Source organism: Pinus tabuliformis, chromosome Q (assembly GCF_031772625.1).
Source record: "Pinus tabuliformis cultivar Carrire ecotype Pingquan chromosome Q, CPIR1, whole genome shotgun sequence".
Classification (NCBI taxonomy): domain Eukaryota; kingdom Viridiplantae; phylum Streptophyta; class Pinopsida; order Pinales; family Pinaceae; genus Pinus; species Pinus tabuliformis.
In genome coordinates, this window is record NC_142296.1 from 430,086,269 (window position 1) to 430,101,090 (window position 14,822).

The window sequence follows — 14,822 nt, forward strand, 5'->3', positions numbered from 1 at the left end:
TTTATGAGGGTAGGATCCATACATTCATCAACATCAGGGATCGTTTCGTCCTCTTTTTCACCCTGATTTCCTGTGTCAGCTTCTTTGTCCTTCCTTGGGATAGGAAGGTTGTTGATCTTCCTGAGAACAATATCTTCGTCGAAGCTGACATCACGACTTATCTCAACTTCCTTTTGACTAGCCCACAAAGATTCATTTCTTCCCAAATACACCCAATTTTCTTCTTCTCTTTCGGCACATGAAAACATACAGGGCTTCCAAATATTCTATAATGAGAGACATCGGGTTTCTTACCAATGAACATTTTTTCAGGAGTCTTGGAGTCCAATGCTTGATAAGGGCATCGGTTTTGAATATACACGACGGTATTTGCAGCTTCAGCCCATAGAAACTTCGGAAGAACTTGATCATGAAGCATGGCACAGACAACTTCTACAATAGAGCGATTCTTCCTTTCAGACACCCCATTCTACTCGGGAGTGTATGGCGTTGTAGTCTCCCTCTTAATGCCAGCTTCTCTACAATAATCTTGGAATTCATTGGATTCATACTTGGTCCCATTATCAGTCCTCAATATCTTGATTTTCTTCTCGAATTGGTTTTCGATCAAGGCTTTGAAATGTCGGAACCAAGTGAACACTTCATCCTTCTTCTTCAAGAAGTAGATCCAGGTCTTGCGAGAATAATCATCCACAAAGGTGAGATAATATAAGTATCCTCCCAAGGAGTTTATGGGCATCATACCAGATATGTCGGAGTGGATCAATTGCAATATGTCTGTGGTCTTGCTATTACTTGAGGGGAATGGTCCCCTTGTAAGTTTTCCTTCGGCACATCTCGGACATACACCTTCATGCTCTACTTTGAACTCGGGCATACCTGTCACCATCTGTCTCACATCGGGTAGGGCTTTATAATGAAGATGGGCAAACCTCCGGTGCCATAGTTCAGATTGAAGAGATGTGTCACAAGACATGGCACCCAACGGACTTCCTCCAACTTGATACAAAGTGTCGACCCTGAACCCAAGAGTAAAAGCATCCTTGAAATTTATTTTCCAAACACATACCTTTCCATCGATAAAAGCCACCTTGAATCCTTTATCTTCCATTGCTAAAATGGACACCAAGTTCTTCTTGAGATCAGGTACATATAGTACATCTTGCAAATGAATAGTGTTACCTTGATTAAATTGTAGGGTAACATTCCCTACTCCCTTCACGGGATAGGTGGCATCGTCTCCAAGGATGATCTCCAAGTTTGTCTCCTTTTCTATCAGATTAGAGAGGGCTTCCTTGTATCCGGTGAAGTGCCTTAAGGCACCACTATCAATCAACCAATTTCCCAAAGTGTCCGGAGGAGAGGCAGTGGAAAGGGTCAATATGAGATAGCACTCTTTTTGCTTATTGTTAACAACATTAGATTCATCATACCTGGAGTTCCTTGATTTCTTGGAGGGTCGACCATTTCCTTGATGTCCCGCGTTCCTTTTTCCTTTTCCATTGGACATGTCGTTCCTTTGATTGTTGTTGTTGAAGTTGCCCCTGGAGTTGTTATGATAGTCATCATCTCAAGGTGTGTCCCTTCTATTAGGACACTCCCTTGCATAGTGGTCAAACTTATTGCAAACAAAGCATCTTCCCTTCCTTTCATTTTTGAATCCCGACCTTCCTTAACTTTGCTTCTTTGAACCTGCATTGTTGTTCCTCTTGGCATGAGCGAAGAATGCAGTGGGGTTGCTTCTATTAAAAGGCATTTCTTGCTCCACCATTCTTGTTTCTTCTAGAATGCATCTCATCATCAATTCTTCAAACCCTGGAATTTGATCACTGTTGAGTATGGTGGTTCTAAATACATACCAGTCAAGTGGGAGTCCCCCAAGGGTGGTGACAGTAAGTTCCCTGACAGGAATGACTTCTCCAATCGAGAGTAGATCATTCTTGATCTCAGTAATCCTCAAGAAATAGGATTGAATGTCCTCATCCTTGCCCTTCTTAATATCCAACAACTTATTCTTGAGAAAGAGAATTTGATTAGCATTACTAACCTTGAACATGTTGGCCAACCTGTCGTATATCTCCTTGGAGGTTTTCAATTCAGAGATATAGGCCACCAGATGCTTGTCAATGGAATCCCTAATAATCTTCTTCACTTTGACTTAAGCCATATTATACTCGGTCTTCGCAGCAGCCGGTGCATTTGAAGGAGGCTGAGGGATTTTACCCTGCACATAATCCATCACTTCCTTCTCTTCCAAGGTCAAATCAAGAGACATCTTCCATCCATGATAGTCAGATTTATCATGGAGCTTGTCTTTAGCTGGGAAGTAGGATGAGGAACCCATTGTCTTTTGTCCTTGTCCAACTGTCTTTGGTGATTGCTCTTTCACTCTTGCTTGGGCTTTGTCTTCACCTCAACTCTGAAACCATGTTATTTTTAGGCAACAATGGTATGTTTTATGCTTTAGAGCAATTTTACTTCAATTTCTTTATGAGCCTAATATCAATTTTAGTTTAGCAATCACATAAACATGCAAGTAAAATGCTAATAGAACATAAACATAAACAGTAGAAGACAAGCCAAGACGAGGACACAAGATGTGGCACCAGCCAGGGACAAACCCCAATGTAGGGAAACCCCTGATCAAATCTTCTTTTAGTCTTCAATAGTTCAACAGATAGAGATAATACAATTTACAAATTCTGATAATTTATAACACCAGCAAAAGAGCCCTAACCAGAAAAGTCAACGTTGGTCAAAAACAGAGATTTGACCCTCAAAAATTCGGTCAACTTTGGCCTCCAAACAGCAAGATGAAACAGCCCTCAAAACAGTCGAATTTTGCCCAGTCAAAGTCTTGTCAAACAGCCAACCTGCGGTCAGTTCTAACCACAGTCAACGTTGGTCAAATAGTATGGATTGCCCCAATTTCTGTGCCCAAAAATGCAGCATGCCCAAACAGAAATAACCCTCACAAAAACGCAGTCAAATAGGTCAATGTTGGCTGGTCAACGCTAGTCAAACCCTTCCTAAAATTCGGTCAATACTGGTCAACGTCCAAAACAGAAAAATAATTATCCTTTCCTTCGCATGTGTGGAGAGAGAAGTTGCCCAGAAATGCTTACCCAATCAGACGAGGAGAGAGAGACGTGTGAAGATGAGTGTTGTCTAAATGAGGATGAGGCATCATGTATTTATAAGCAAGCGTTGAGGATGAATAAATGTGACTGTTGGGCTTCTGAGCCTACATGAGTTTGTTGGCAGACCTTGACAATTTAATCCATAATATAAATAAATTCATATGTTCATTTGTACAAGTCAGAATCGAATGATCTTTAGATCAATCCTACACCTCTGCGAGAGAGGAATCTAATAAAAATATTAGCCGTCATAAATGAGATAACCCATGTGGAGTTTGGCCCTAGTTGCCAATTTTAACAAGTATTGTAGTTTGATTATCATGGACACTTCTGGACATGGATTAATGGAGGAATTCGGCAGAAAGAATGGGCTAGGTCTTTGCTCTTATCCCCTAGACCCCTTTTAGGTATTAACCTTGGATTCTAGTCTCGTGGGATCTCTTTTACTGACCATTTGGCTCTAGGGATGGTATTTCATGGGAAACCCCGATTTTGGTTGCGTGGTCCCACTCCCTTATCCGCTTATATTACCCTCTTTCCATTCATTACCCCATTCATCATTTCTCCCACCGGGGTCCACATTACTCCACTAGGACCACATAGGGTTAGCATGCCCCCTCCCCGTGCCCACACCTTGGGTCATGGCCTCTAATAAAGCCCGGAGGTTGATGCAGCTAAAAAGAAAAATAAAAGCATATATGGCCACATTCAATAGGAAAATGTACAACAAAATGCAAAAGATGGTCGGGACAAACACATTTAGCACGTGCGCAAAAGCCAACACATGAGCTCTACCCCATCATCATGGCCATCACCCTAGTTCCTACAGGTTCTATGAACCTCCTTCATCATAAAGGAACCCATGATTGTACCAACCCCTGGTGGGCGATGAACCGCCCCACCTTAAAAGGGGGAATTCACTGTTATATCTTATACATCATGCTCTAACCCTTTGAGCCCCGAGCAGTTAATCAAAGAAAATCACAAAAAGGCAAAAGGCATATAAAGAAGGGTGGAAAAGTCAAGGTTGGTACACCTTATGTACCACAATTTCTCTCTCCTACACATTATAAACCCAATTTTGGGCTTCCCTCTTATTACCTAACCTTATTTCCCAGCATATGGCCCGAGGCTGCCTCCTCTCATCCCCTACTTCATTCACCTATCTATCACATGTCACCCCCTTTTGAAGGATGTATCCCCTTTAGAAGTAGAAACCACCTAATAGGATTATTGGTTAACCCCATCTGGAGTTTAAGAGACACTAGCACACCCGAGGCCCATTATGGAAGCGCAGGCCATTATGAAGTCCCCACCCTATGGTCCATGATTAGGTAAGCTCATTTACTCAACTTCTCTAATGACTTGTTGTGCTAGAGGGCTAGGGGACGCATTGGATTTTATGGAGGATTGTTGATGGTTTCCATCTTGGGTTTGGTCTCCCTATATGGGGTCCTAATCCTCCAAAGGGCTACATTGGCACATGTAGGGTGAGCATTGAGAGCCCCGGGCCTCCACAGCAATAGATTGCGCTACATGGATCCCCACAGCCATTCAGAGATTTCTCGTGGTTCACTTATTGGACGAGGAAGATGCACCTGATCCATCATGCCCAGCTGGCCCCAGATTTGCACCATACACTTGGTAGATGATCCAGGACTTGCAGGATGAAGTGGCATCACCTACACCATCATCCTAGCCCTTGTAAGTGATATACAGGCATCTTCAATTTGTTTAGAGACCAATGAAGACACTTGTGTGCCCCCACATGTCATTTGGAACACCATAGGCTATTACAAGGGGCTAACCCCTTGTCCATTTCTTTTGAGGGTGGTCTATCTTTTCTTGGAGCTTCTCTCTTGTCAATTGTGAATGGTTGGATATACTTTGTTACATGTAATTACATGCTTTTTAATGTTTTTCTTGTTTACTTTTGTCATATACGTTGGACTGGGATTTTCATTGTGTTAGGGCTAATTGTTGCATGCATTTACTGCTTAAAATTGTGGAAATTGTCTCTATTATAGTATCTCTGAATGTATGGGCCCTGTAATATGAGTGAAATCTCCTAGGGGTAATTCTATCAAAGAATTTGACCTTGATAAGCCATTTCCATCACACATCGAAGTATAAAAGCTACAAGGTTGCTCTTTTTGACCTCAAAGGCTAGCGAAGTGACCTTGAGGCCTCCTTGACTGGGAACCAAGAAATCCTACTCATATTCATTATAGACTCCATTCTCCCAAAGATTAAGGCACTAATCTACCAAGGGTGGTCACTAAAAATCATATTCTTTCACCTCCTTCCAGGTCTAGCCAAGTTGGGGTACCTAGGGCATCAATTTCCCGACAAGCTAGCCCTCCAAAAAGTTCGATCTCCTAGGATCTCCTGCACTGGCATTTCCTCAAGCTCTCCTCAAATTTTGAAGCCATTCTAACAGTGGAGTTGGGAGAAAAGCCAAGCCCTAGCTCTAAGATCCAATCTTGCCCTGCCATCCCCAACGCTAGTGCCTCATAGGTTCAAAACAACATCTTCAAGTGAAATTCTTTCTTTGATCCTTTCCCCCACCTTGTCTAGGGTAAGAATATCATTGGTTGCTACATACTTTCCTCATAACCTAGACCAGGTCCACTTGGCCCCGTGTGGTTCCACTCCTTTAAAACATCATTCTTCAAGAACCATCCGGGATACCAATTCTAACAAGGATTTCAGGGATCGAGGAACTCTTTCACAAGTCTTATCCCATAAACCTAACCCTCAAATCCTCTCTTCCATTTCCTAGAATACATAGTACCTTGCTTAGAAAGCAAGCAAGCTCCATTCTTCAAACTCTTCTGGGAAAGGGTTTATTTGGGTCACTCATATCCATTGACTTATCCTTCATTAGTGACTCCATACATACCGGATCTCCTCCCATCAGTGAAAATCCATAAATATAAGGGAGCCTTAGCTGAGGTGACAGTGGACTAAGTCTCCATTTGTTGCCCTTGGCCTAACATTTGCCCTTTAGGGACCCCCCTTAAGTCTCCTACTAGTTTGAGCAATAACAGTGCCCACTAGCTCTTTGCCTATTTACAAGGCTTGCTAGTTTGTGCAGCAACAGGCTTGAGAGGACAACTTCATTGGCTATTCTTCTTTGCTTGAATTTAAATAATTTTGCTTGAATTGCAATTTTTCCTTACTTTGGACTTTCATACTTGACATATAGAAGACTTCAACCTTCCAATGTCTAGCTTCTTTGACCCTTTGGCTCAACAAATGAAGGCGCATCCTTCTTAATTGCAAACGTCTAGTTAACATAGATCAAAAGTGCTTGAAAATAGTCTTGAATTTAACTTTAGAATGCTTGAATTGCCTTTGGGGGCTTTCCTTTACCAACATACTTCCTTAATTTTGCTTGAGATGGGCTTAACCTTGCCCAAACAGGACTCAGCCTCCCTTAATTTTTCTCTTAATTGTCCAACAGCAACCTCCTTTGAATAATAATGCTTATTCTTGACCTTTCTTTTGACCTTATTTGGCTTATTTTAGCCATTGGGGGCTAATTTGCTCACTTTATGCCTTAACGTCTAGCTTGGAGGGACCTTTCTTGCTTTCTTGAAGAATTTTGGCTTGCTTGTCTTCCTTAAAATGCTAGCGGCCAGCTTTACTTGGAGGATCTTAACCCTTTCTTGGAGTAATTTCGAGTTGATGTTTGACAATTAGCCCTTGGGGGTTCCAATTTGCACAATTAAGCTCCAATGTTCCATCACTTTCCCTCGTGCTACTTCTTTACTCCATCCAATAGCACCATGTCAACTAATCCTCAAATGTATCTGCTAAGAGGATTGGAAATTCTTAAACATATGTGCACAAAAGAGCACTCTCATAGAATAGGGTATTGTTAAAATTGGAAACTAGGGCCAAACTCCATGTGGGTCGTCTTGAATATGGCAGCTGATATTTTTATTGAATCCCTCTCATCGAGAGGTGTAGGATTGATCTAAATATCATCTGATTCCGATAAGTATTCATGGAGTTATGAATTTATTTGCGTTATAAGACTAATTGTCAAGTCGACCAGCAACTTATGTAGGCTCAAGAAGCCCAAAGGTCATGTCTATTCAACCTCTACATTTTAGTATAAATATAGAGGACTTGAAGTCATTTTAGAATAGACATACACTCTTAATGTGATCTCCTCTCCACGTCTTGGGTTTTTGGAGAGACACTAAAGAATACGTTGGATGCCCTAGCTGCAGATGATATTCAACGCAGATATGAAGACCTATTTACACGTTGGTCATACGTTGTTCATGCAGAGATATATACGCTGCTCATGGAGACATATATACGCAAGTAATGGTGACAGTTACACGCAGTTCAACACAGTCATGGTAACATCTTAACGCTGTTCATGAGGCACTTATACGCTGTCATAAAGGGGAGCCGCAGTCAAGGCATGAAGTTGTATTAAGCAGTAAGCCGCAGTCAGTAAAGGGAGGAGCCACAGTGAACCGCACTGAGCCACAGTCATAAAGAGGGAAGCCGCAGGAGCCATAGTCACGAAGAAAGGAGCCGCAGTAGGGTTTGACTGCACCTAGTTTGGGTTTAAGGTGCAGTCACAACCTCATGGAGCAGTGGATGGTGTCACCGCAGTGAGTTGGAGTCTCGACATTCTCGCATAAAGAATGGCAACAAAGAATGGTTGTAGTCTGGGCATGTCACTATCTCTGTCTCAACATTCTCTCCCAGCATACTACAGTCTCGGCATACCAGTCATGGAGAAGATCTAGATGGTATCATTATAATAGTCTCAGTGATAAGTACAATGGCTCAAGCACTTGTGGTTAAGTAGAAGTACAGTAATATGAAACCTCAGTGAGAACTGTAACTTGTTGTCTCTCGATGGGTATCATGATCCTAGAGACAATCCCAGCATAAAAAGGAACGTTACCACAGTCTTAGTGGACTTATCTCTCAATAGTCCCTATACATATATGATGAAAAGAAGCCCAGAACCCTCACTGTATCGGAATAAGGTTCCACTGTTACAGTTTAGTTAAAGTACAGTAATGGAGATCAAACTTTCAGGTAGATCTCATGGATATGATAAAGAAGCAACAGTGAGGATCTCAGTGATGATGTAATAGCTTCAATGGTGCAGCAATGAGGATGACCTCAGCAGCAACAAAAAGGAGGATTGATATCTTGGTCTTGGAGAGGCACAGCGTGTATGGTACAGCAAATGGACGAAAGGCAGCTCTCTGATAGGTGAAGGAGTCACCTTAGAGAATCAGTTGAAGCAATATGTCTTCAACTGATCTCATGCGATATCAAAAGTCAAAATATTGACTTCTATTGTAAATGTACTATCTCTCTCACTTTCTCTGCTGAACTTTGAAGAACGTAAAACAAGAATTGATCAAGGGTTTCCCCACATTGGGGTTTGTCCCTGGCTGGCGCCACATCTTGTGTCCTCTTGTCTTGGCTTGTCTTCTACGAGTTATATTTATGTTCTATCTGCAATTTACCTTAATGCGGATGTGATTGCTAACTGTGAAAATTTAAATAAATTGCTCTAGCATAGAACATACCTAAACTTAACAGGCATCCAATGTATCTAGAAGCAAACTCATCACAAATAAGCCCTATACTGCTAGGGCATTTCCCAATATAATCAAAACACCATCAAGCATCCTCAAGATGTAGCCTACTAGCCAAATGCAAGAGTTAAATCAATATAGAAACATGTGAATGAGTGGAACACTCTCTCCAAGTAGTACGCAAATGCACGAAGCATGGCACGATAACACTAAGAAGACCAAAATATTAAAATATGTAGAGCACTCCATGACCAAGCCAAGGTACATACACCATAAACCATTGAAGAAAGCTTCAACTAGTGTGAACAAGGGGGCAAAAACAAGCATGTAAGCAACAACTTTCCTCTAGACACTTGACACCCATCAATGGCAATGGTCAACAATGCCATGAAGGAAGTGCAAAGGGAAGTATGTGCATCCACAACAATGGCCCTCTAACTATCAAGTGTGATGAAAATCACAAGTATAACTGAATTGTCATGAAAATCATATGGGGTGCAATGAAAATCATGAGTGGGAGACCTTATACAATATGAGAAGTAACAGCTAGCATGCCTTTAGATGACATTAACTTCCAACCTAATGACAGTGATGACACACCTAGGGAAGCTTCAGCATTTATGTTTAACCTTGGAGTGGAAGATCAAAATTTATTTGCTTTAGGCTATATTTGTGAAAATTTGTCATTTTCCTTTTTTGGACTCGTACTCTCTTGGGCATTTTGTCATTTTGGACTAGAATTATGTACTTGGGCATTTGCCATTCACAATTTACCAATAAAATAACATGTATTGGTTTATGTTTCTACTATCCTGTCATGAGTCATTTCATATTCGATATTTGCTTTGCGCAAAATTTTAACATTGTTCAATAATTAGTTAAAAATTTAACATAAAATCATTAGTTATAATGCATGTACTTATGTATCATATCATTAATTCACATTAATTTTTCATTTTCTAATTTTTTTTTCCAAAAATATAGTTCCCTACACCCTTCCACACTTGAGGAAAGAATGAGGAACCCAGTACCTCGCCAACAGCATTCCATAGATTTCATTTGTCTTCCCAACGAATAACCTCGCAAGACTTTGGAGGAATGGATTCCACAAACTTCTCAAGCATTAGGCCATAGAGGAGAGGGTTGAGCCAACTCAGCTTTCCCTTGGCCTATCAATAATTTATCATTTCAGTAACCTCTTCAATCTTCTATTTTCTTCATATTCTTTATTAAAAAAATGGATGAGGAATGGATTCCATGAACTTCCTAAGCATTAGGCCATTGAGGAGAGAGTTGAACCAACTGAGCTTTCCCTTGGCCTATCAATAATTTATCATTTGAGTAACCTCATCAATCTTCTATTTTCTTCATATTGTTTATAAAAAAATGGATGGTATTAGTATGTATTTATTTCATGTATGTATTAAGATTAAGTTAATAAAATATCCAATTCCTTGAGTGTTTTTTGTTTGGTTTTTTTTTTTTTTTTGGTCTATATTTCTTTCATTCTCAACCTGCCATTCCCTGGAAATTTGAGGGTATCTTCTAGCTGTCCCAGACACACATCTTAGCATCCCCCGCTTTTCCCACATTCTAAAAGCTTGTGCAGCAGAACAATCATGTGCTTAAGACTCCTGCTGTATTCAGCGACAAGTTGATATCTGTATCACCTGAATCACCTAAAACATGAGATGCATGCATTTTTAATTTTACAATAATCAAACAGTAGCCCATGTCCATTCGAAAGTAAATGGAATTTCAGTCAAAAACATGTACATAAACATAAAAAGAAATGACTTACACCCATATCATATGTGGTAGTTTAAACTATGAATCCAAGCATCTCAGTAAGAAAAGGTTCATATTGCCATATTGGATTAATTAATCAGGAAAGGGCCAAATGTGGAAAAGTAATTGAAAATTAAATACATTATTCAATCAAGTAAGATGCCTCACCAAGGATCTCCCTCTTCTTACAGCATCTATCAGACCCTCTAGTTGATTTCTTGCATCACCCTTTTCAAAAACCTGTGAATTTAAAAGAAATTATTTAGTCAGAGTTGTGAAAACTATTACTAAATCCTGGTAAGATGATCTGCAATCACTGGATATCATGACCATACTCACTTCTGAGGACCAAAGGCCACACAATCTGTGAACCTTTCCACTCCACTTGTGGCCATTCCAATATTTCAAATTTTTTGTTTTCTTACATTTCATTGACAACAACAATTTTCTACAACAAGAACATGCACCGTCAGATGTAATGCCTACAGCATAATTAAAAATGGAAATAGGATAATGTATTTGCTATATACCCTTGATATTCATTCATGGATCTCAATGATATTCATTCAAGATGAAATAAACAAAAATCATGATTCTATATAACTAGCACAAGAAATTCATACTAATTTTCTCTAAAATAATTGAGCCTACCGTTTGTGCTCCTCTGTACATTTGCAATGCGGTAAGTAATAACCACAGCACCAAGCATACCATTTTCCATACATCAAAGATGGACCTTGGCCACACAGATCACAAGTTATGCCCCTATCCCATATTTGAACTTCTGACTTTGCTATATCGAGGGGTGCTTCAATACACTGTGGTTCAATCAAATCCTGTTCTACGGCTTGTAAGTTATATTTGCTGCCAGCAACTGTTGGAATGTTGATATTGTCTTTATTAAACCAGCTTTTGCAGGAAAAATCGCTTTCTTTTGATCTGAACTCTCCCATGGACCCTCTCTTAACAAAATAATTATCTGCTCGACAGTTGCCATAACCAGCCATTTTGCTGTTGTCAAATTTGGAAACTGCTAAATCTGCTTGTGCTGTGCACCCTCCAGTCTCTTGCAGAGAAGAACTGTTGGGAAGTGTATCATTTGCCATTTCATTATTTGTTGACTCATTCTCACCGGAGCTCATCTCAAGTATACTGCACTTGTTTGAAGGCAAACAAACCACTGAATCACTATACTTATCTAAATTTCCTGTGGAATGAGCACGAAAAGGCCACCTCAAATCAATATTTATCTCTACTCTATCATCTGTTCCATTTCCTGCATTGAGAGGGCCTTGAACGTTTCTACCATGAACAAGAATCTGATGATTATCAGAAATCTGTTCTGGCACTGAACATTTTTTACAGGTCCCAACAACATTATGTTGCCCTGGTAAACTACCTAATGTGTTCTGTTTAGACCATTCGTCTTCAGAATCATCAGGAATAATTATAAAATCTGCCAAGCCTTCAGTCTTTGCAGAAAATTGGAAAGGCCGGTCATTAAAATCACTATAATCAGCAGTTCCAGAAATGCTGGACGCTTTAACATGTGAATCTGCATGACAAAAACATAAAATGAAAACCCAAAATTTGGATACTTTTAAGCCTGCAGCACCCATTTGATTCTATAGACAATCATACCCTACAAGTTTTAATCATAAAGAGATCAATGTTGAGCCAACTGCCCAAAATGAAATAAATCTCTGAATGTTCGGTTATTGTAGCACAAGCCATACCTCCAATATGCACACCCATGAGTTCCTCATTGGGAATGACAGGAACCTTATTGTGAATTTATGGAGTTTTCCAGCAGCCTATTTGGAAGAACAGCATGTTCAGAAACACGATATTTCTCTTTATGATCTGCACAATGAATACGGGTGTGTAATTCTAGAAGTTTGCATGGGGTCATTCATTTAAATATATCAAATCTGCCCACAATCTGATTGCTTCACATACCTGAATAAGCCCAATTCCACCTCTGATTTGATAATGTGCACCGAGGCTCTTCTTTGACATGTGAATTATGGCAGTTGTGGAGATCTAACCTTGAGATGGCACATTTTGCTGGCCTACTGATGCCATAACATCTATTTGCTATATTTGGTGGCAAGTTTAAGTCAGGCAGAACCGCAATATAATCTAAGTCCTCCCTTGGTTGATAGGACAAGAAAGGATTCAATCTAGGACTGCTAGCTGGAAAATCAATAGCAGAGAACGAATTGAATTTATATTAAGTTCCTTGATTTCACTTGGACCAGAATGGAAGTAATCCCTCACATTTAAGTTTTCTTCAACTTCTGGAAGAGAAAGTTTAAAGTCACTTTTAGAAATGCCTTCCACTTTGAGATTTGGCCGTGGAGAAATTTTTAAGCTGAGTTGCAGCCATTCATCGTGAGGTTCTTGTTTTTCAGTTTTCTCATTTCCAGTGGCACATTGTACTATTGCTCTATTTTTCTCTCTGGTGATAGTTAAAGAGCCTTTCTCATATCCAAAAGGCATCTGTGTGTGTTGAATACAACGAACATTTGAACCTTCCACATTATGATCTTCAGATGTAACACAAACACCATTCATAAAACCTCTCGTTTTTGAGGTTAACCCTTCCTTAGCTCCCATTGAACTTGGGCCACAATATATGATGTCCTCTAGTTGCTTTGAATGGTAGATTTCATGGGAATCGACAGGACCTGGGCCATTGGACCCGTTCCTATGTCTACAAAAACTGAATTCATGTTTCTTTCTAGACTCATCAGAATCACTCGAGCAAATCTCGTTGTTGGTATGACAGCAATGCAATCCATGGCAGGACTTCCTAACACTTGGACAGTGGTGACAGTATCTGTGTTTGTGTACCCTAGTGCTGCTCGTATGAATGTACCTATGAGAACTGCTTGCTAAATTTTCCTTACATATTTGTTCTTCTGTTTTCTCCACGATGGAGTGAGGGCACCTGAACATGACCTTAGAGTTCATCCAAAAGGGACCATCTGACCCATAACCTGATTCTAAGCTACTACTTTTAGAATATGGGCTCTCACTTCTCTTAATCTTCTTTCCAGACAACCTTTCTTCCTTGCAATTACTAGTATCTGAACTGTCTGACCTGTATCTGCTGCAGCTTCTCTGGCAGCTACCATGCTTATGTGACATTATTCCATCAATTCTTGCACAAGCGTCACAGCTACTTCTGTGACTGCATTGTCTACAAGTTTTGACTACATACCTGGTCCTCCTTGGTGTCTCTGATTTCTCATGCGCTTTCTTTTTGCATTTGCACCTTCTACATGAAAGGCATGTTCCAGCATCCATTCTTGAAATACATCCACCATCTGCATCTGCGTCACCAGACAAAAAAATGCATATCCTCAATAATTTCGTCACAAGGTGCAATCCAGAGGTGTCAACCCAATGTGAAAACAGAGCAACACCAATAAAAAAAAAGCACTTATTAAACCCCAACTGAAATGGCAAAAAAAAAAACGCAAATTCAATCATAAAAGCAAATAAAATCCAGAATGCAAGGTCACCCAACAAGATAAATCTTCTTACTTATTTCCAGAATTTTTTCTCAACAGTATTCAATGCCTGTGTTATACAAAAGTCAGCTGAGTGTTCCAATGTCTAGACAAGCCCAAAACCCATTAATGGGTGCAAAAAGGTGTGGAGATATATTATACATCCATGGCCTTTACATATCACAAACAGAAACATATAATGTAACAGACTCACATGAATGATAGAAATTGGTAGAATTTGCATGCAAACCTTTGGTTTATTCAAAATGAAGTACGGTTGACGAAAGAAAATCCGAAAGGGCTGCAAGAAGAGAATGATTTGAGTCTTATTATCATCGTACCTGCTCTCTTATTCTCATACCTGCGCTGGGAAGGTGGCCGCCCAAGTGAAAGTACGAGGAAAATCTTTTTCCTCCAACGCCAAATCCATTGGCTGATAACTGCACTCTTAAAAATTCAAAAATTCTAATGCACTGTCCATCATATTAATTCCTTCCATAATTATTTGTTAGTTACGACTTACGGAGGTAAACCCCAGGTGATTGTGATGTAACATGTGGTTGTAACGTTTAAAAGATATGTGTAGCTCTAAATACGGGCCTTGTCGGTCTAGCTCCTAGGGAGTCGGGGACTTAGTACCAGGTTGTACTATGTACACATTAGTTCGGCAGTAGAGGGAGAATGTGCAATAATAATTTATTCTCAGTTTTCAGAATTTTAGATTCATTTTAAATTTTATTAATTAAAATTAATATTTGAAATTGGAGTGGGATATGCAAAAAAAATTGTTG

The 14,822-nt window shown here is 39.9% G+C and overlaps 1 protein-coding gene across 2 annotated transcripts in view; it reads right to left on the reverse strand.

Annotated features, from left to right (window-relative positions):
• Positions 1 to 14,558, reverse strand: part of LOC149220060 (uncharacterized) — a 290,383-nt gene extending 275,825 nt beyond the window's left edge. Inside the window, exons 1-6 of one of the 2 annotated variants that reach the window (XM_089384625.1) lie at positions 14,393 to 14,558; positions 12,473 to 13,851; positions 12,250 to 12,376; positions 11,165 to 12,068; positions 10,853 to 10,961; positions 10,682 to 10,753 (exon numbers count right to left, since the gene is read on the reverse strand). In XM_089384625.1, the coding sequence (XP_089240751.1) occupies positions 10,682 to 10,753; positions 10,853 to 10,961; positions 11,165 to 12,068; positions 12,250 to 12,268 (1,104 nt within the window). In that variant the 5' untranslated portion in view covers positions 12,269 to 12,376; positions 12,473 to 13,851; positions 14,393 to 14,558. Of the gene's footprint in view, positions 1 to 10,681; positions 10,754 to 10,852; positions 10,962 to 11,164; positions 12,069 to 12,249; positions 12,377 to 12,472; positions 13,852 to 14,372 lie in introns of both variants that reach the window. The other variant, XM_089384624.1, reaches the window with a different exon arrangement.
• Positions 14,559 to 14,822: the final 264 nt, after the last annotated feature.